The sequence below is a fragment of the Magnolia sinica genome, chromosome 15 (genome assembly GCF_029962835.1).
Source record: "Magnolia sinica isolate HGM2019 chromosome 15, MsV1, whole genome shotgun sequence".
Lineage (NCBI taxonomy): Eukaryota > Viridiplantae > Streptophyta > Magnoliopsida > Magnoliales > Magnoliaceae > Magnolia > Magnolia sinica.
The window spans coordinates 15,566,799-15,589,612 of NC_080587.1; the positions used below are offsets into that span (position 1 = coordinate 15,566,799).

The 22,814-nt window shown below is 36.8% G+C and overlaps 3 protein-coding genes across 4 annotated transcripts; all 3 read left to right on the top strand.

Annotated features, from left to right (window-relative positions):
- Positions 1-6,993: 6,993 nt before the first annotated feature.
- LOC131226826 (uncharacterized) lies at positions 6,994-8,670 on the top strand. The gene is made up of 4 exons (XM_058222549.1): positions 6,994-7,092; positions 7,805-7,945; positions 8,262-8,359; positions 8,479-8,670. The coding sequence occupies exons 1-3, from the start codon at positions 6,994-6,996 to the stop codon at positions 8,355-8,357; spliced, it is 336 nt and encodes a 111-aa protein (XP_058078532.1). The 3' UTR covers positions 8,358-8,359; positions 8,479-8,670.
- Positions 8,671-14,095: 5,425 nt separating this feature from the next.
- LOC131227612 (glutathione transferase GST 23-like) lies at positions 14,096-16,073 on the top strand. The gene is made up of 2 exons (XM_058223417.1): positions 14,096-14,416; positions 15,600-16,073. The coding sequence occupies exons 1-2, from the start codon at positions 14,105-14,107 to the stop codon at positions 15,960-15,962; spliced, it is 675 nt and encodes a 224-aa protein (XP_058079400.1). The 5' UTR covers positions 14,096-14,104; the 3' UTR covers positions 15,963-16,073.
- Positions 16,074-16,565: 492 nt separating this feature from the next.
- LOC131227615 (protein WVD2-like 5) lies at positions 16,566-21,889 on the top strand. 2 transcript variants are annotated; one of them, XM_058223419.1, is made up of 8 exons: positions 16,566-16,913; positions 17,697-17,883; positions 18,008-18,456; positions 18,841-19,192; positions 19,312-19,411; positions 19,505-19,576; positions 21,639-21,678; positions 21,781-21,889. In XM_058223419.1, the coding sequence occupies exons 4-8, from the start codon at positions 19,152-19,154 to the stop codon at positions 21,873-21,875; spliced, it is 348 nt and encodes a 115-aa protein (XP_058079402.1). In that variant the 5' UTR covers positions 16,566-16,913; positions 17,697-17,883; positions 18,008-18,456; positions 18,841-19,151; the 3' UTR covers positions 21,876-21,889. The 2 variants fall into 2 exon arrangements, with proteins under 2 accessions (XP_058079402.1, XP_058079403.1); XM_058223420.1 differs by lacking the exon at positions 16,566-16,913 and having other exon boundaries at positions 17,375-17,883.
- The last annotated feature ends 925 nt before the right edge of the window (positions 21,890-22,814 follow it).

A 22,814-nucleotide genomic window follows, 5' to 3' on the forward strand; every position in this document is an offset into this window, starting at 1 on the left:
TGTATGAGATAGCTACACTAGTGACCCGTCTATTGCATGGGTGACGAGCACAAGTCTTACTAGATGAGTATCCCCAGGTCGATGTGCATTCACGCATCCATGCATTTAAATAAGACTGCATCATATTTTATTTTGAATGTCTTGTTGTTTTTAACTATGCTTAGTAAAGGCAGTGGTGTGTAATCTTGAGAGGAATTCACACTGAGTTGGCCACACATTCATCGAATATTCAACCGTACAAGAAATACAAGTAATTTAAAAGATGTTCATGTCCAGATTGATATAGAGCAGGGTACAATTATCAGGGGTGCATGACGATATCTATCAAAAGAAGTGGTGTGATCTTGTGGCTTAAGTTTATATGCATTTTATTATTTCTCATGTGTAAATTGTGAAATTCTTGTATTTGTTAATATAGAGACAATGGTTTGTATAAGTCATTACGGGCAGTCGCTGGTATATTCTGAATGTAAATGAAAATTTTCTTTTATGTTTGATTTGTCTATCTTTTGCTAAACTGCTAACTCTGAAAGGAAAAGAAAAAAATATATATACTTGAATTTGACTCTCTTAAGGTTAACACTCGGGTTTTTGGAAAACGAGTAATATACTTTGGTTCTGAAAACACGGGGTGTTACAGGAACTCCTTGGGACAGACTTGCCACGGCGACCCTGGTGGTAGGATAGGTCCATGTGTTGGGGTGTTCAAGCTGTGCTTTTGCTCGGGTAACCAATTTGATTGCATCATTCATTAATCAAACGGGCTGCATCTAGACTCGATCCTGGATTGCCGTACGCAATCCACCGTTGAATCGGATGGCTTGTTACGATTCAGTCTCGACCAAATAGTTGCGCGCCAACAAGCGGTAGAATTCTTCTACGTAATCTATTACCGATCGATTACCTTATCGACAATTTTGATATTGTTGGTATAATACTCGATTGTATTCGCTAGGGAAGAATCATGCGCGTAGCAGCTGCTTCATCCACTAACATGTGCGTATTAGTGCTTTTATCCGTCTCGTCCGTGCGAGCTGTAGTTGCTCCCACCAAGCTGAAGCTCCACCCTTAAACTTGTATGTCACAAGTTTGACTTTCTTCATTTTAGAGATTTTCATATAGTTAAAGAATCGCTCAACTTCAGAAAGCCAATTGAGGAAATCCTCAATGTGAAGTTGGCCATTGAAGCTAGGGATATCAACCTTTATTTTGAACTCTCGATCTGACCGATCTTCTTGATCACCGCCTTGTCTAGGATATTGAAGGATTATGTCATTGACCTCCTTATTGCTGGATTTTCCTTCCTTAGGAATGATCCTTTGGTTTACCGCTGGCACCATCCTGCGATCAAGGCGATTATGAGTTTTAGCAATTGTTGGCGGCGGATCACCATCAGGAACACGGAGTTGCCTTATGGCCTCCGTCATGCGATCGATGGTAGCCTGCAGCCCTTGCAGGACTTGCCGATTCTCTCACTGTGCTACTTCGAAAGCTGCCGCCGTAAAAAGATGATTCCATGGAGCACCGTTCATGGGATTATTGTCCAACCTATCGATAGAAGCCATAGATTCAAGGAAAAGTCTCGCTCTGATACCAAAATAACGCAGGGGAGGACCTGTAGAGGTCGAGCACCGTCTTCCTCAGAGGGATAACTGTTCCGAATCCACGGAACTTCTTTGAACTCCTCACAGAGATACCTCGAATCCACGAGGAGGGATAGAAAATAGAAATAATTCTAATAAAATTTATAATAATTTGATTGATAATGAAAAATGAGTTTAGAACCTCTTAAATAATAACATAAACCCTAGGAAAAACTTTCAAAATTAAACTATAATTAAAACTCCTAGAAATCGTGACTTACTATAAATAGTAAACTTAGCATTTATAATAGATGATCATGATTCCTACTAGAGCGCATGGTTTTTGGTTATAAATAGTAAGCGTCCTATTTAGCCAAACCATGATGTTCCCCTAACTATTCTAAGCACTTTTCATGTTGGGTGCAACTCCTAAAGCCCAACGGATGAAGAGTTATTGTCAAACTAAAACTTACTATAAATAGTGAAAATGATATTAAAACAGGAATTCGACCATCGATCTGAAGGTATTTCACAAATTTGGTGTGCGCAACCCGACATAGCGAGGTTGGATGACTAAGTAAATCGTCCTACCTCAAAATCATATATGATATGTCAGATAACTCATTCTGGTCTGCGAGATACGTCCGTTTTAGTTTCAGATGGTCTGGATCACCTACATCCCCGATTGGGCTTTTTTGGTTCATCTTGGCTGTGAATCTATCCGCGACTCGCTTTACATCAATTTTGGAGAGAAATTTGATATTTTAGTAATATAAGTGTTGGATGCTTTGACAACATTTGTATTTTATATTACTTTTACCGTAAGTATCTACGCCATGTCTTTTAGACTTAGATCAACTCATTTGGTCTCGAGTCAAGTCACGACAGTGGGCCACAAATACACAAATTAGGTACCAAATAGGAAAATATTCTATTTGTAATAAATAGGAAGCTCGATCTTATGATTCTAAAAGACGTTTGCTCAAACACATACTAATGTATTTCAATAAGATACTCACCGTTCAACTTCGAGGATGACGACTCTAAAAGCTTGGTTGCCTCCTGAAAATCAAGGATAGTTCCAACAACTCAATTGATGAAGATCTATCCGAAGGAAAATATATTTTTAGAGCAGTAAGGGAAGAACCTTACCTTCTTCATTGCGGTCTCTTTAGCCTCATTTTTTTAGCCTCGGTTCAAAAAAAGGAGGCTAAATATGGTTTTTAGCCTCGGTTGTAAAGGAACCGAGGTTAAAAATTCACTTTTTGCCTCGGTTGATGAGAAACTGAGGCTAAAACTTTGCCCTATTGCCTCGGTTGGTTAGAAACTGAGGCAAAAGTCTGCCCTTTTGCCTCGGTTAGTGAGCAACTGAGGCCAAAAGTCTGCCCTTTTGCCTCGGTTGGTGACCAACTGAGGCTAAAAGTCTGCCCTTTTGACTCGGTTGTTGAGAACTGAGGCCAAAAGTCTGCCCTTTTACCTCGGTTGGTGAGCAATCGAGGTAAAAAGTTTGCCCTTTTGCCTTGGTTGGTGAGCAACTGAGGCTAAAAGTCTGTCATTTTGCCTCGGTTATTGAGAACTGAGGCCAAAAGTCTGCTCTTTTGCCTTGGTTGATGAGAAATTGAGGCCAAAAGTTTGCCCTTTTGCCTCAGTTGGTGAGAAACTGAGGTTAAAAGTCTGCCCTTTTGCTTCGGTTGGTGAGTAACTGAGCCTAAAAGTCTGCCTTTTTGCCTCGGTTGTTGAGAAACTGAGGCTAAAAGTTTGTCCTTTTACTTCAGTTGGTGAGAAACTGAGGTCAAAAGTCTGCCCTTTTGCCTCGGTTGGTGAGCAGTTGAGGCCAAAAGTCTGCCCTTTTGCCTCGGTTGTTGAAAATTGAGGCCAAAAGTCTACCCTTTTGCCTCGGTTGGTGAGCAATCGAGGCTAAAAGTTTGTCTTTTTGCCTCGGTTGGTGAGAAATTGAGGCAAAAAAGTTTGCCCTTTTGCCTCGGTTGTTGAAAATTGAGGCTAAAAGTCTGTCATTTTGCCTCGGTTGGTGAGCAACGGAGGCTAAAAGTCTGCCTTTTTGCCTCGGTTGTTGAGAAACTGAGGCTAAATGTCTGCCCTTTTGCCTCGATTGGTGAGAAACTGAGGCCAAAAGTCTGCCCTTTTGCCTCGATGAGGAATTGTGGCCAAAAGTCTGCCCTTTTGCCTTAGTTGTTGAAAACTGAGACTAAAAGTCTGCCCTTTTGCCTTAGTTGTTGAAAACTGAGACTAAAAGTCTACCCTTTTGCCTCGGTTGGTGAGAAAATGAGGCTAAAAGATTATCATTTTGCATAATAATATGAGAGAAAACAGAACTAATCAGAAATTGGGTGGGCCCAATACATCTCTAATCATGTAATGGGGTGGGCCTCTTACCCCTTCTTAGCCTCTTATGTCTCTCCTTTTCCTGACAGTTACATACGAACCGGGGCGGAACCTTTTAGCCTCACTTGCATAGAACTAAGGCAAAAATTTCACCTTTTAGCCTCACTTGCATAGGAACGGAGGCAAAAAAAAAGCCACCTTTTAGCTTCAGTTGCCTGAATCGTGGCAAAAAGTCCACCTTTCATGAAAACTGAGGCAAAAAACGGACATATAAAGCACCGGAAGAAAGAAACGACAGAGGGCGGCGTTGAGAAATCAAAATCGCTGGAAGCTTCGAATCTCCTCTCTAGAGAGAGAGTGAGAGAGAGAGAGAGAGAGTCCACCGCTTCTCAACATCCCACTGCTCAAACCCTAGAAAAAACGCTAACCTGAAAAGGACGTCCTATAATTAGAAAAATCTTCTCCCTTTTCCCTCTCTCTCTCTAACCTTTCCTCTTTTAGAGCCTGTGATCTTCGTTCTTGAAGGATTTCTGCCGCAGATCCCACTCCGGAATCGATGTTCCAGCTCTCGGATTTTCTTTTCTGAGAGGTATCTTTCGCATTCTCGTCGTTTCTGCTCGAAATTTAGCTCTGGATCTCTTTTTGGGAGAGATTCCTCGCGTTTTGACATCTTTAAATGTGGATCTGAACCGGTTTGGAACATTTTCTGAAAAATTTCCGCTTATAGCTTTGGAACCGGCGATTCCGCTCTCAGAATTTTGTTTTTGAGATGTTTCTTTCAAATAATTGTCTTTTCTAATCGGATTTTAGCCCAGAATCCCTTATCTGTGGAGATTCTCTAACTTTTGAGATCTAATTTGCGGGTTTCAGCTCCTGAATCGGGGTTTCTGCTCTCCGGTTCGGGTTTTGAGAAACGTTTCTTTTGGTTTGCTCGTTTTTAAAGGAGATTCTTTCAATTTGAGAACTTAAATGCGGATCTGCACTTGCTTTTTATTTTTGTTTTTTTCCTTCTTGGTTTTGAGAGGATTCAAATGCCGAGATTTCAATGGATTTTGTGGGAGTTTGGGAAATTTTAATGCAGTTCCTGTTTTTGGAAAGATAATGTCTAGTAATGGTTTAAGAAAGTGTGGGTTTGGAGGATTTTGTGTTCGAAAATTGCTGATTTCCACAGTTGAATTAGGGTATTTTTTTTTTCTCTGTTTCTGCTTGGAATTTAGCTTCAGATCTTCTTTGATGGAATATTTATCATTTTTTGGTCTTGTTTTTGGTGGGATATATGAATCTTTACTATTTTATTTGTTTTGACGGAAAATAAAAGATCATAGAAGTAGCAAAATTTATAATGTGATTTCCAAGTTTAAGAAAATGTAGTGAGGATTTGAGTAATGTTTTAAATTTTCACTGTATTTGAATGATTTACTACTGCTGTATTGTAGGTTTAGCTCCAATATCTGGTTGCAGGAATTAGCCTTTTGGGATGCTTGTTGATGTCATGATACTTATTTATAGTGGGGTCCTTATCTTCATCGGTTCGGATCACTGACCCATGTATAATTTCACCTATTTAGTTCCTTATAGTAATAATTTCACCAATGAAGATAAGGACCCCACTATAAATGGACAATAAATTTAAAAAAATTATGAGGATGTCGATATTGATGATGAACTAGACCCTGCGATGAAGGAAGAACTCGACAGGTGAGCTGTATGTGTTTATTTTTGGATTTGATCTTTCAGTTCCATGTATGTTTTCTACAGTCCTCATACAATGTTCAGGGAATTATATAATCCTGGGGTATGCTTACTGTTTCAAAGAAAACACTTACTGTTTCTATGTTTTCAAGTTTGAGTGATTCAAAATGGGTCAAGAGTTTGTCATCAGCCAACCATGACATCTCTTCACCTTAATAAATACATGGGGTATGCTTACAATGTATCTTTTTCTTTTTTCTTTTTGCAATGGCTATAAGTACATGCCTTATCAACTTTTGGCTTGCCACCTCACGATGGAGGTGAGTTTCTTGGCTGTTAACTGGTAGCTCTTTGTTGGAAAGTATTCTTCTTCATCATGGTTATCAAACAATTCCTGTTACAACAAAAGTGGCTGATGTGTCAGTCCGTGTTGGCATTGAGTTATAGTTTGACCAGCAAGTGTGTCAGCCAAGTGAGAAGGTCCTGGACTGGATCCAAACTTAAATAGATTGAACAATTGCATTTTGGCTATTTGATGAATGTTAGAGATTGAATGAAGCAGCTTCATAAAAGCTCAAAAGAATCCTCATCAACATGCCAAATTGAGCTCCAATGGTTACCCACATAATGCCAAGTAGGGTTCTTTTGACTTGTGGTAAACTCCTTCCAGTGGCATAAGACAAGTCTTGCTTTCTTTAAATTTTATTTCCAATTTATGGTACTCAAAAGGTGTGTTGTACCAATGTGAGCCAAGTAAGTTGTTTCCTGTTGTGACTTCTGTGTCCTTTTCGACTGGAATCAGGACTTGAAGGTTGGAAATTTAGTTATCTTGATATTCTAATGATGGATTTGGATGGCGTCTTTACTTCAGAGTTATGTAAGTAGAAATTTGACAGTAATGCCATTTAGGAAAATAACAAAAACTTTGAGAAATGAAATTTACGTGTTTGAAGAGGTTCTGATATTTTTTAGGTTTCGATATTTATTTATTTAATTTTCTGGTTTTCTTTTATTTTGACTTGATCTTGATTGTGAAGTTAGAGAATTGAAAATTTGATGTGAATGCTGTTTTAGAATTGCTTATAGATGTTGTGAAAATTGATATTTAGTTTTTTTTAAATTATTTTTTAAAATCAGTAGTCGGTATCTTCTTTTCTTCTCCTCTTTTCTTTTCTTTTCTTGTTTTGGAAAGGAAGTTGCGCACACATTCTCTTTGTGATCCTACGGGCCCCTCCCAAGGTGGCCCGCACTGGCTTGGTTGGTGGGGTGATCTTCAAAAAAGGAGGATGACAATCACCATTATTTTCTTACTTTGTATGAAAAATGAGGAATCCATCGACCATCTATTTATCCATTGTCCATTTGTGAGGGAAATATGGTTGAACTTCTAGAATCTCTTTGGGGTGTCGTGGGTGATGCCGGAATCAGCGGAGGCTTCTTCACTCATGGCATGGGTGTGGGTTTGGGAAGAATGGTAGGAGATGTTGGAGGTTGGCCTTATTGACTAGTACCTGGGCTTTATGGGGGGAGTGAAACAATCATTGTTTTCGTAATCTTTGTGGGAGTGCATCCATGGTTTTTGAAGGAATGGGTTTCAATCTTTACTGTTGGGAGTGAGTTGGATCTATTTTGTAATTAGTTGAATGTCGTGTAATTCTTTTGGTCATTTCAGTTTCTTTCAGTAAAACCATTACTTTTAAAAAGAAAATATTCCTAGTTGGAAATTTGCAAGTTTGGCGGGTGTGGTTTAGAAATGACTGATGACTGCTGGTTTTTGGAGGATAATTTTGTATCTTTATTTTGTTGTTGATTTTGATTTTTATGATTTAAACAGTCTTATTTTAGTTGTTAGTAGGAAATTTGATGGGAATGTGGTCTGAGGCAGCAGGAAGTGTTGCTTCATGCCAAAAAATGAGGCTTATTCGGGTGGCTGCCACCATGAAGATCATTCCTCTTAACAGATTGATCCTGGACTCTCATTAAAATGCTAATGTTTGACTGTTGTATGGATGTATTAGCATGTCTAGTTTTCCAGGCCTGATCTATTAGAAACTGATAGACATAAGATTAAGATTGTACCTTTCTGAGTTGTTGAGGTGACAGATTTCCATGTGGTAGGATAAGATCGTGTTGTTCGTGATGGAATCTCAGCAAGCTCAATCTCAATCGCAGTCGTCATCTGTTAGAAGCCACACCGCGCTACCTCTTGTCGAAAGAAGAAATCAGAGGAAGCTAGTTTCTTGGCTGATCTAAGGGATCACATTGATGAATTTGTTCATGCTTCCATGGACAAACACAAGACATGCTTTACGAAGACCATTCAAAAGGTTAGGCAAACACTTGAACTAGAACTTGAATTGGGGAGCCAAATGTCAACAAAAGAAACTGAAGATAACACTTGATAGACTCCAGCGTGCTTGACAGTATACCAAACTATATCCACAGGAAGCACGTCATCCATGTATCCCAATCCTCATAATTGCTGACCCTGTTATGGATGTGGGGAGCTGGGCTGGAAAATCATAGTGGTGTCAGACTATCCTAGCTATTGGTTATCATCAGTTGAAAATGATCCGAAATCCAAATTACATGGTACATTTGTATATGTATTTATTTACCAGATGGTCTTTTGTCCCATTTCAGATGTTTGGAATGTCGAAGGTTGTTGCTGAAAGGAATTTCGGTCTTAATGAAGTTGAAAGTTCTCTGCCTCTTCAAACAATAGTCTCAGAAAAATAATGGTGAGCAAGATAACCTTTTTTCTTCTTCATGAAAACAGTATTATTTTTCTTTTGTACCCATATGTTTATTTCCGAGTTTGTTATTCCTTCATCTTAAAGCTATTCTTTAATGTTAACAGCAGAAGAAGATGGACGGGCAATGTTATCTCAGGGTCTGCCAAGCACAACGGCACCGGTGATGACGGACGCAACCATGAATTTGTATTATTTGTAGAACTTAATGTTGTGTAACAGTTTGATTAAGTTAAACTTTAAATAGACTGTTGTAAACTGTTTTGTTGGTATTGTGGCTTTCATGATTGATTGTTTCATGAGTGGATTGAATGAATGGATTAGTAGTTTAAATAAATATTTAAAAAAAAAAAAAACATTTTTAGCCTCAATTTGTAACTGAGGCTTGAATTTAGCCTCGGTTGTTGATAACCAAGGCTGAAATTCCCGTGGTTAAAGGATTTAGCCTCGGTTGTTGAGAACCGAGGTTAAAAATAGATTTAGCTTCGGTTGGAGGCAATTGAGGCTAACACTTAGATTTAGTCTCAGTTGGAAATAATAGAGGCTAAAATTTTGATTTAGCCTCATTTTGTAAAAACCGAAGCTAAAAAGGTTCTTTTAGCCTCACTTGAAGAACTGAGGCTATAAAAGTCATTTTAGCCTCGGTTGCTAAAACTGAGGCTAAAGCCTTTAGCCACGATGGTTCCAACCTTGGTTTGGATAATTGAGGCAAAATTGAGGCTAAATGCTTTAGCCTCAGTTTTTAACCTTTTTGGCCATGGTTTTGAACCGAGGCTAAAGCCCCCTTTTCTTGTAGTGTTCATTGCGGTCTCTTTCTTCCATGTCTCCGTGCCTTTAAAGAATGCCCTTGTTGATGTAACTATATATAGTCGTTAATCATAACGGGTTAGTACATTAGCTTTTGATTTGCGAAGATGTATTGAATTATTAATCAAATAATGATGTGGAAAGTGAAGGAAATAATCTACTAAAATTTTAGCACCAAATATACTGAAAAAGGATGAATTTTTGGTGGGGGATTAGTGCTCAATTAAAGGAAAGTTTGGTGGAGGAGAAGATTCAAGTTTGTTAGAAACCAAAAAATGTAAACATGCTTTTATTTATGGATTTAAGACTCATCTTGAGTTCGTTGTGACTCAAGAAACTCTTGTGGCCAAAGCGTAGGCCTCATGCATACGTGTTACTCTTCCGTGCTACAACTTCAACTTGATTCCCGTCAATTTGGAAGACAATGAATCATAAACAGAGGAAACATGCATTCAAAAAAATCAATGTAGAATAAACCTGAAAAGAATAAATAAATAAAATAAAAAATAAAATAAAATAAAAAATTCACTGCAATCTGTTGGGAAAAAAAAACAGATGGAGAAATAATAAAAAACTATCTCCGTCAATCAAACTTCAATCTTAATAAAAGAAACCTAGATGGAAATTTACATTCATTTCCTCAGAAAATGTCATTTTTTTTTCCAAATTCCACTAAAGCTGGCCCCATTGTGGATGGGCCATGTCATAAAGATCCCATTGGTAAGTGTTCCATCCATACAAGGGATGATTTGAAACAACCGTCCATATTTCAACACTTTTCGATGGGCAATGGGGGACTGATCAATGGGAGTTGTTCCATGTGGCCCATCCACAATGGGTCCTACTAGAAGAACAATCTAGAACATCATACGCAAAGTTGTAACTTTTTCTTAAGGATTTCTTTGATTTCATCAATATACCATATGAAACAAAATAAAATAAAAGCCCAAATATCTCTCAGTTATTTTCCTCCATTTTCCTAATTAGTTGTTCTGTTGTCTCTGCTGAAACTATAACATGCCTTGCATAATCCTCAATAAAACTTTCCTCCACTCCTTTTTCAAATAGAGCAAGCAAGTTGTTGCGGTACCCATCTACAATCAACAGCCCAATATGTTCAAAATTCTAAAAATCAAAAAATAAAATTTAATACCCATCTTTCTGAATTCTTTAAAAGACAAAACAAATTATATAAGAACATATAAAAAAAACCATCTTACTATTTTTTCATGAGTTCCTAGCTGAGACCATGTTAGGTTTAGAAAACCTAGAACCCTCTTGAATGCTAACCTTCAGTAATATTTAACATTTAAAATATAATAATTTAAAGAAGCAACCTCACACACGACTAGTTAGAAAATAACTTACCATCCACCTAGAGCATAAATTCCAATGTGTCAAGTGTTTACAGCATCCCACTCGTCCAAAAGGTTTGGTCCCCACCGTAAAGAATGCTTAACATAAAAATCAGGCTTGTCCACTCATCATGTGACATACACCAACGAAAACAATTGACAACTGCCAATTTGACAATCCTAACAAGATTCATATGTTGAAGTTTTGCAATCAATAAAAACTCATTTTTGAATTCTTCACTCCCTAATTGCACAAAATTCTTGGAAAGCTTTTCCCTGCTATTTCCTAACCATTCATCAGCTTACCCTGAAAGTAACCATCCAGCAAATTTGGGTTTTGATTACAATCAAGAAGCACATAAATTCATCCATTCTTAAAATGATCATATAATAGCAAATTTCACAGTGAAAGTGGCAAAAAAAATCTTGTTCAAAATGTTTGCTAGTGTGAACACCTAGAAGCGGAAGTGAGAGCAGCAGCAGCAGAAGCAACAGTGCATGGAAAATTCCTCCGACTAAGGATCATATCCGTTTCAAGTTCCAATATGATAGTATGATATGCCATGGCATACTTAACTCTACAAACAGAATTTACTACCACCAAAAAATGAAGGTAGATAGAGTTGTAGCATTTACAAGAGAGTTTATTAACAGTTAACTCGAAATTTCATAGCGCAAGATAATTGATGTCACCACACTAAAATCACAATTTTGTGATGGATCAAAAAAGGCTTGGTTTAACAACGGACTTAGTCCGTCACTAACGGAAAATGTCCGTCGCGCACAACTTTATTATGGAAATTATGGTGATTAAAAGTAGTAGAATTTAGCGACGGATCAAAATTTGTTGCTAAAATGAGATTTATGATGGATTTAGTCCACCACAAATTAAGATTTCGTGACGAATTTTGGTCCATCATGAAGTATCGCCCAAAAAACCCAACTTCAAACATTTAACAATGGATTTTATTTTCTTTTTTCCATGGTCCGTCATAAATTGACTTTTGCCCCTACCAAATGTTTTATATATATATATATATATATATATATATATATATATATATATATATAGAATATGATGGAAATTTGTGTTTTATTGTAATCAAAGAAGTGTTTTTTAATAGAATTTCAATGGTTTAATTGTATTTATTTGTATCTAAGATTATTTTTGTATCAATCGATCAAATGCATCAAATTTTTTTATTTTATTTTTTTGTTTTATTTTTATTTTAATTGAGTGGAAATTATTATTAATTTTTTTTCTTTAAAACTAATATTTAAATGATTTGCAATATCACATGAAAAATCCCACTCCACATCCTTTGTATTTTATTAAAAATCAAGATTTTAGGAAATAAAGTTTGAAAAAAAAATTGACATTTTGATAAATAATTGACATGTTGAAAAAGAAAATTGAGAAGTTTAAAAAAATTATGATTTTGAAAAAAATAGTTGAGAAGTTAAGAAAAACAATTAAACAATGTTTGCTAATTAAATTGAGATTTTGAAAAAAAATGATGAATTAATAAAAATCTAGATTTTGAAAACAAAATTAAGAACTTTGAAAAAAGTTGATAATTTTGGAAACAAATAGATTTTGAAAAAAAATTGATATTTGGAAAAAGAAAATTGAAAAGATTAAAATAATTGTGAAAATTTTGACACTTAGGAAAAAAGTTATTTTCAAAAAGAAATTGAGATATTGTATTTTGAAAAAAAAAAAAATTTGAAAAGTTTGATAACAAAAGGGAGATTTTGAAAAAAAAAAAATTTGAATTTGAGTAAAGATTTGACAAGTTAAAAAAAAAAAACATTTTTAAAAAGAAAATGGAGAAGTTCAAAAGAATAGAAATTTTGAAAAAAATAAAAATAAAAAATTGAGATTTTGACAAAAAACTGACATTTTGAAAAGGAAAATTGGGAAGTTAAAAAAAAATGTTGTGATTTTGAAAAAAATTTGAAAATATTTGAGAAAAAAAAATGAGAATTTGAAAAGTAATAGTGATTTAAAAGAACATCAAGATTTGACACAAAATTGTCATTTTGAAAAAGAAAATTGAAAAGTTGAAAAACATGGTTCATTTGAAAATAAATAAATTGGCATCTTGAATTTTTTGAGAAGTTGAATAAATTGTTAAGTTCAGAAAAAAAAAAAAAAAAAAGATTTTGGAAAAAAAATTGAGATTTTGAAAAAAAAATAAAATCATAATTTGAAATTTGAAATTTTTTAAAAAAGTTTGATAACAAAAATGAGATTTTGTTACAAATATCCTCCGTCTATCTATTTTGCCAGCTCATTTTATGGCATGAATCCAAAAATGAAGCAGATCTAAATCTCAAGTGGACCACACCATATGAAACAGTGGTGATTGAACGTCCTCCATTAGAAACTTCCTCGAGCCCGGCGTAATGTTTGTCTGCCATTCCACCTTTGGATAAGGTCACAAAGACCTGGATGAAGGTTTTCTGTTTTTTCGATGGTGGTGGAGACAACCGGCGATGGTGGACCATGACCACTTGAAACAATAGTGATTGAATCCCCACCGTTAAAAACTTCCTATAGCCCACCATAATGTTATTGTTGGTGGAGACACAACCGGAGATTTTAATTATAATGGGTCCCACCGGAGCCACCTCCTGTTTGCTCACCGAAGCTAGTGGAATGATAATTATAACGTTAACGGCTAGCTTTGGGAAAGCCTTTTTGAAAATGGTCAGGTAGTTATTTGTAAAATTCCGTTTTTCAATGTGGCGTATGCGATGATGCCATGGCAAGTTGACTTGTCGTATTTCGCTAAAGAGACTATCAAAAGTGGATGACAGCCTTCCAATGCAATTAATTGCATTTGAACATCTAGATCATCCATAGCGTCAATCTGGACCGCCCATTTGGTCCGGGCCACTCTTAGTATGTTACCATGACAGATAATTCTAATTAGATGACCCAAAAAGCCTAGACAACGGCATCACAAATGGATGGACTAGATCATTTATAGGAGGTAGGTCCAGTCAGGGATGTTTAGGAGAATTCAATTGCTGAAATTTTTCAATAGAAGTCATGGAAGAGTAGCATTGACCTAGTGGACGGTCCAGATTGATGATATGGATTTTGGACATGTCCAAATCAAACTACATGCATTGGAAGGTTTTCATACACTTGGCCCATAAAACCATTTGTTTCGTCAGTACAACTCTCCGTGTTTGACCGAACAGATCCCTTAGTCATCACCATCACCATCATTCCATCCTACACATGTTGTAGATATACTGCAATCTGGACCGTCCAAATGGCAGAAATGACTCACGACGATCATACGGTTCTAACCATCCAACTATTGTTGACTTGGTCAAGTGTATGGTTAAAAATAAAATAATCAAGAGCCAAATTTCAGAAATGTCCAAATCAGATGGTTGAGATCTTTAATCAACGCAAAGGACTACCCAAATGGGGTCCATAGTTCTTATAGCTAGAGTGACGTACGTGCATGCATCATGTTTACTTCTTTGAATGTATCTATATAAATAGGGAGGGGAAGAAGATGAGCTTCCACAGCTTGAAATTTCATTTGAAATGGGAGGAGAAGTGAAGGTGTTTGGAGCAATCCCAAGCCCATACTGTTATAGGATTGAATGGGCCCTTAAGCACAAGGGAATCACATACGAATACGTAGAAGAAGATCTACGTAACAAAAGTCCACTGCTTTTGGAGTGCAATCCTGTTTACAAGAAGGTTCCAGTGCTCTTGCATGATGGAAATCCGGTCACGGAATCGCTTGTCATTCTCGAATACATCGATGAAACGTGGAAGGAGAATCCCATATTGCCTGAAGATCCTTACAAGCGAGCAATGGCTCGGTTCTGGGCCAAGTTCGTGGATGAGAAGGTGATGATCTTTTTATCATGAGTTTTTAATTTTATTTATTTTTGGGGGTGTTAGGTTGCGCTAAGTTTTATGAATCATATATATCATAAAAAATTGCACCAAATTAGACTGTTTAGTTATAAAATATCACAAAATTTCAATATATTTAATGCAACCAAACGCACCCTTTCCTCTAACATTGAAATGTATGCAAAGTAGTGTTGGAGTCAATCTAGTCGTTACTCTTAATTGAATCATATTGTTGGAATTTAATTTAATTGAGCATCCAAATACAACCCGATTACGAGTTCAAGTTGAGCTTTTTAGAGAATTAGATCAATTTCTTTTAGGTATATATTCTAAGGTTGCAATGATCCATAACCAAATCTTGATAATTTATTGGTATCCAATGGGGTGCTTTAGTAGGCCCACCTACGACCATGGTACATTTGGGTAGGTGGGTTCCACCATGGTTTGCACATGGTCCCAAAGTCATGCTAATTAGATGATTGTAACAATCCAAATCCTAAGATGGAAGACCCTTGTCCAAGTGGTTGTGATCTTCCAATCAATGTAATCTTTGGGGGCCATATGGGTTGGTGTGGTCATACTGCACTCATTTTGGTGGGCCCCACATGGGAATTTACAATGCTAAGTTAAGAAGAATCCAAACAGGATTGTAGCTGATACAAGGATAAACTCAAACTCCCTAAAATCCTGACTTACTATAAATAGTAAACTTACTATTTATAGATGGTTATGATTTCTACTAGATTTCATGTTTTTTGGCTAAAAACGGTCAGTGTCCAATTTGGCCTAACCACGTTACTCGCCTAAATTTTCTATGCCATTTTCATGCTTAAAGTATCAAGAGCTATACTCGAACTAAAACTTACTATAAATAGTAAAAACAAAATTAAAATGGACTTTCAACCATTGGAACTCACAAATTCAGTGTGGGTGACCCGGTGCAGCAAGGTTGGTTGGCTAAAGTAGTTTCTCCTACCCAAAATCATATTGTACATGGAATATCTCATTCGGTTTGCAAGATACGCCTGCGTTAGTGTTTTGACGGTCCTGATCACTTCTGCCTCCAATTAGGCCTTCTCTGGTCCATCTTGGCCATGAATGTCCGCAACCCATTCTACATCAGTAGCTCTGTTCAGTTGGCTAATTCTTCAATAACACATTCCTAATGATGCAGTGTTTCTTTAGCATTCTCACTGCTTTCCTCTCGCAAGGAAAAGAGCAAGAACAAGCAATAGAATCCTCGTTAGAAGCGCTCAAGACCCTTGAAGCAGAGCTTGAAGGGAAGAAATTCTTCGGAGGAGAGACGATCGGATTGGTAGATATAGTGGCTGGTTGGATCTCGCATTGGCTCCCTGCGTATGAGGAAGTGGCGGGCATAAAGCTATTCGACGCTTATCGATTCCCATCACTAGATGCATGGGCCAAGAATTTCAGCGAAGTTCCAGTTATCAAAGAGAATCTCCCACCTCGTGAAAAGATGATTACAGTCTACCACGACAAGAGGAAGAACATGGTTTCATCAGCCACAACCAAATAACTAGCTTTTCTTTTTTATATGATATAGTTAAAATCCATGTATTTCGCTTATAATGCATTAATAACGAGTTTAGAAGGTTTCTTTCCTTCTCTTTATTTTGAGCAATTTGTGAGTAAATTTTGATGAAGTGATTGCCGCACATGTGTGAGATCTGGACCATTCATTAGGTGTTGCGTGAGATTTGGGCGATTCATTAGATGGGGCCTGAAGATGCATATACCTTCTTGAAGATGCAAACTTTAAAGTGGCACACTACACCAAAATCGTCATAGTGGTACGGTTGGCATTTTGGTTCAGAAACGGTTTTAAGCCGTTCCTGACTTGAAACGGTATTCCACCATACTGGAATAGTTGCTGTTGTACATTGTTACTTTCACTTATTTGTTGGTGTGTCACGATTGAGTGTTGGATATTATTATTTCTTATTATTATAGCTTATTGTATCATTTTGAAACAGATGGACGGAATGGATTCTATTATACCCCTCTAAGTGGACCCCACATGGCCCGAGGTCACATTTATGTAAATCTGCCGCAGACTACTAGATCATTTTCATCGCCAAAACGCCCAAAACGCGAGCTCCCACTCCCTCTCCCGATCGCCCTCTCCCGATCTCCCTCTCTTTCAATCTCCCTCTCCCGATCTCAACCCTCTCTTTCCATGTAATTTCCTCAACATCTTGCTCAAAATGCCAACGGATTGAAGCTTTTTTGCCCTTTGCAGGGTTTTCAGCTAGCTCTGCTGCTCCCGATGCAAGATCTCGTGCGAGAACGGAGGAAAATGATGGATTCTAGAGATCTCTAGTGTTTTGGCAAGTTTCATGTTGGGATAATCGAGAAAATCCGAGCTCTTGGAGGTTTCCTTTTGAGATATGCTGAACAGCAGCGGCATTGCTAGAAAATCGAAGCTTTTTATGAGATTATAGGGTTTCTGTTGAAAGTCCTAATTCAGGTATTTTGAAGAAATCATGGTTTTTATTATTTAATTTCTGGTTCTTATTATTTCTGTTGAGACAGAGACATAAAAATCCGATGGCATTTCGATGAACAATGCTGAAATTACAGTGCTCCGATTTGTCAGTTCATAGATATCCGAGCTGAGTTCTTTTGAGATTTCTGTGTAAAAATGTTGAGGGAAAGGTTACTTATTTCTGTTAATGAAATCTTTGACCCTTTGCAAAAAGTAAATACTATGATCTGTTTCATAAAGGAACAGGGAATGGTATTAACCCATTTTCTATAAATGGTGATTAATGCTTAACTTTTCTCATACTAGTCATACCAAGGAAGATCATTCGGTATCTATGGCACTTCTATGTTTTCTAGTATATTCCGCTTTTATGTTTCTTTAAAGCCACACTTACATGTAAAAAGATCCCAGAACTACGATCCTCGACTCACAGTATACAATTAACCAAAGACACATCAATTGGTCCATGTACAATTGAAAGAATATCATGGCTAAAATTAGATTCCTGTGCCATTCCATCAATGCAGGACATGAATGAGCATGATTAATGCCTACTCCATTTAAGATATCATGAGAAACAACACCATTAACTAGCATTAGAAATTTAATGTGATAGGTTGGTATACCTGTCTTATATGCCATAAAAGCTAAAAGCTTCAAGGTATATTTGCTAGCATGAGAAATAGGTTAGCATTTACTAGGCTGAAATTTTACATGATAGAAGAAACAACACCATTTACTAGCATGAGAAATTTGATGTGATAGGTTGGCATTCCTGCCTTATCTGCCATAAAAGCTCAAAGCTTCAATGCTTCTGCTGTCCAAACTCAGTTTGCCAGGATGTACAAGAGCCGCTGTGGTTGTGCATGTTAAAAGGAAAAAAGGCTTCTGCACTAATTGCTTAAGACTTGCTCTACTGATAGAAGAAAACCTGGATGTCGATTCCGATGGGGTATGCTCTCAACCAAGCTGTTCTAATTTCTCTTGTGTCTTATGCTACTTTCATCCCTATGATAAGTTTCTGATGCCGTCTGATATTGTTCTTCTTTGTTGTGGCTTTATCATGCTCTTTTCAGGGTAAAGTGGATTTTAATGACACAGAGACGTGAATTTTTGTTTAAGGAATGCTGGGATTTGATAAAGCAGCATGAAGGCTTATCAGTGCAAGATCTTCATGCTGCAGATGCCCTATCGAAGAAGGGCAAGAACTATGAGGAACTCCCTGAAGATGAAAGGGATTTAATCTTTGATGTTGGTGAAATGGACCAAAAAAGTGATGATGAGTTTCCATTAATTGGAAAATACACAGAATAAGATGTTTGGAATTCCTTTTGATACGCTTTGATTGGAATTCCTTTTTGTTCTTGGATTTGCAGCTCGTGATTTCCGTTTTATCCTCTCAGGCATAAAGAGGGCTTCCGAGTCTTACAAGACGGGAGAGATTAGTACAGACATTGTCCTGAATGTGTCCAATCTGATGAAGGATATTCGCATTTGCATGGTATCAGACGATGACTTCTCCGAGGTAAATGTTGTCACCAATTGCTTATGTTTTAAAGATATTGTGGCAAGTATACTCAACAGTTGATCTCAATTTTCCTAAGCCACCAAATTAATTGACTTGGAATTCAGCTAGAGCGACTCAGTTTAGTTGATTCCGAGTATGAAATCAAATTGCATTTCTGTAGAATTTCTTATGCGTTGGTTGACTGGCCAATTTCTTCATCATGTTGTGGGTTTTTAAGCCTGCTATCAGTATATGTGTGCAGATTGTTATTGATCTTTTGTACTTGACGACATTAGGTCATAGAATCTATCTGTGATAAATCACTAGAACTAGTACATATCAATGCCCATGCCAGCACCATCTCTTTTAGAATTGTTCTTTGTTGCATGTTTGTGGTCGCAGGAAGAATGTGAGGATCTACGTTACAGAATGAACGAAGGCCATCTTAAAAGAATGGAAGACAGCTGTTTTTGCTCACACAACTGCCGAGATCGAAAGTACTATCATCAAGGCTTCCTAGCTCATCTAGATCAGTATTAGAAAAAGTTCCTAACATGGACGCCTCCTCTCGTACATTTATTAAACTAATTGTGTATACATTTACCATTAGCTCTAATATTAATCTAGTGGAAGAAAAGAGCTATTCAACAGGTGAGAAATTGCTATTTTGATGCAGGGAGTAGATAAAAGATCTTAAACCTCTGAAACAGGGGATGCCCAATAAAGTTGAAGAGTGCCCTCGTTCTTCTTCTTTGTATCCTTTATAACTATAAACTGTTTTATTTCAAGTTGTATGGCTTCTTTGATATCTATTTTATCTAGTGATTAAGAATCCATTGAAGGTTTTTTCATTTATCCTCAAGTGCATTTTAGAAGTCCCACCACTGCAGGTTTGCAACCCCGAAGAGTGGGCTCTACTCCTTCCTATAGCTTTAATTTTAGATGCAACAAACAAGCTAATAAAAGAAGGGAGGTTCGTCTGATATGTTCTAGTTTTGCATATGGTCATTCCTCACGGCTTCCACACTTCATCAACTGAAGATATTTCCACCATGTTGTTGAACAGTTCTACTCTAAGCTTGAGGAAAAGATTCATGCAAAGGAAGTGGAGAAAACTACCATGCAGGCCAAATCTAAGGTGTTACCATTTTAATTCTAATCTACAAGCTGAGCAGTGATTAACAATTTGGTTGTTTTTTCTTTATTGGATTGAATGATTTTGATTGTTTCAAGTCTGTATATGATGTCAAAGCTGGGAAGATTCTGAACTCATCTCATGTATTTGAGGGTGTCCATGTGCATGGAATTTCTTGTATCTTTCTTGATTTAAGAAACTGTGGGCCATCTGCAATAGGTGCCATAAAGATCACTATGTTTGGAGAAAGGAGAGTTAAACTATTTAGCTTACAAGTTGAAATGACATCTGATTATCAAAGTTCAGTGAAAGCATGTGTCAGCTTGTTGCTAATCCATATTTTCTCTAAATTTAATCATTGGGTCATGGAAGTTTGCTTCTTGAAGGCACCAATAGTCGTTCTCTGTTCTTTTCTTTTGTTTTTTTCCTTTTTTTTTTTAAATCCTTTTGATAAATGTGTGATCTCTCTTTAACCAGTTTCGATGTTTTTGTTCTTAAAATTATTTGCTGGCCTGTTAGTAGCAGGCCTATATGCCTTGTGAGCATGAGGATGATAGTTATCTTGCAGTAGGACTTAGCGAGAACTCTGTCTATGGGACATTTCTAGATCCAATATGGTTGCTGAAGTAAAATGTCCAGGTTAGTTTTCTCAGAAGCAAAATGTTCAGAAATAAGTTGTTCCTTCTTTCTGATTGGATTTTGGAGGGATCAGGTTTTGGTAGTTAAAAGGCAGGAATGCAATTTCTATGAAATTTACATTTTAAAATGATGCTAGATTAGCTAGTTAGACCAATCTCATGCTTTTGAGTTAACTGCCATTCTGGAGTTGCATGATCAATGTAATCCCATTTTTTTTTCACTATTTTACATAGATAAGAATAAACATACATAAAATGTCTCATTTTGGATTGTGATTTTGTGTGTTTTTATTTTATTTTATTTTTTTCATTACCTAGCAAGTATTTGATCCATAGTCATATCATGGTCATCTGCGTTGGTTATCACATTTTGTCATGAATGCTGCCATTTCTTTACAATTAAGATCTATGTTGTAAGTTCCCTGTCTTTTTGTAGGGTCAGATTTCTTTGTAAAAGTTTCAGAGTGGAAACTGCAACAGAAGCAACAAAGAGAGCAACAAGAAATAGTTGATTTAACAATGCGAAACAATGAGCTTGGCAAAGATTCAGAATCTTTGACTTGTGAGTCTATCACTGCTTTCCACTGTCCCATTATTTTGTCTTTAATGTCTATCAAGCATTACCATAAGCTACTTCGTCCTTGTTAATAATGCCGCCTATCTGCCTATATGAACTGTTGCAGAGCCAATAATGGATGGTGACTTTGGTATCAATTTGTATTAGATCCAATTTTTAACACTAATTCACAATTGTTGTCAAGTTGAATGCCTGAATTCCAGCTTATAATGGGGTGGTTGAATTATTTCTTTCATAAGCCATAAAAATTCCTTCTTTCCCTAAAAAGTGGAATAAAAACTTATTGGCCCCACACTGATAATTCCATAAGAACTTGCGTAAACTTGAAATATATTTTTTTTCTTGGAGAAAAGAACTAATATAGGTCGGTCCATAAGAATCCAATATAAAATGGTGCATGTCTGACATATGGCCTCGAGCCATCGCTCAAATATCACTTCATGGTTCTCTAGTTACTCCTAATTGCCTTCATTGTCATTTCACAAATTGTAAACACAATGGATCTTCTCGAAATGGATGATCAACAATTATATAACATGGGATGAACATGTAGAGAGATAAACATCAATGGGGATAGAGAACCCATTATCTTAGCATTACCTTTGATAGGCCAATGACAGCTGATGTGTTTCAGTTGTATGATCACTACACCAAAATCGATTATTATTGCCAATACAATCTATTTTCTATGAGATAGCATGATCACTCCCAATGGATGGTTCACCACACAAAAAAGGATATGCCTGTCCATGAGCGATTGTAAGTCTTGGGCTGAACTATCTATTGGTGTGATATTTGTAAGTTGTGATGTTTCTTATAACTTGAAAATTTTCTTTTCTTCTTCTTTCAGTTCATACAGAGACTTGGAACCCAATGTGGTCTGTGGCAAGGTAAGGTGAAACTAAGTTTCTGTTATGTTGCTGGAATGCTGTTTGTTTGGATTTTGGTAATTGGTTTAACTGCTTTCACGTGCTCACATGTTTAAGTTGCAGACGTGCAGCTACAGGTTTCGTATGCTCCAAAGTTCGAGTCTGTTTCTGATATGAAGGACAAATTGGAAGGCAGGAGAAGAGAAGTTCTAAGCTGACTAAACTATGGATTAAAGGTGACACTACCTAATGCATCTGTCCATTGTAACGCTTCTTGCAGTAAGATTCATGGCACAAGAGTCAACTTCATCTATCAATTTCCTGTTTTATTTTTTATTTTTTTTCTACAGGTACTCCTATGAACATTTCTATGTGATGGATCACCTGGCAGGTTGGCATATGCCTGCAAAAATCAGGAGAAAGCCACGTATGCCAAATTCTTTTTGTAAAGTGGTGGATCACCTAGCAGGTCGGCATATGCCTACTGTAATGGTTTGTGGAGCAAGCATGCCTTTGTGGCTTGCAAAACTCCCAGATCAAGGAAAGAGAACCTTTGCTTGCTATCAGAATGGACTTCCACAACTATTTATTTATTTATTTATTTTGGTTTCTCCCTAACAATGACCATGATATCGCTGTTTTTGTTATTCAAAATATGTATGTTTGTTTGTTTTTTTTTTTTTTTGGTCGCAGTAATGATGACAATGTCCCTTTTTTCATTCAGAATTGCTGATTGACCACCATGCATGCGATAGTGTGTTGGCTATGGTTCTTTTATTTTGCACAAAAAGCTTTTGTCTATTATTACAGTGTCCTTAATTTCAGCTTTGCATATATTAGCTAACTTAGTCACCCTGATCATCTTTGCACAGCTATACTGCAAGCGAGCTAGACATACGTTCGGATAAAACTCCTGAAGAGCGCGCTCTTCTTGTAAAATCTAGAAGGGAGTTCTGCTTTCCATATTCTATTTTACATCTTAGGGAGAGCCTTCTTAAGGTTTTTCTTTCTTTCTTTAGTAAAAACCTCCGAAGGATGTATTCTGGTTAATTTGCTTTTGTGGAATTCTTTTGCTATGTTTTTATTATTTCGAAATTCAAATGCTCTCTCTCTCACACATTTGTATTTTTGGATATTAGCATGCATTGATGTTTTTC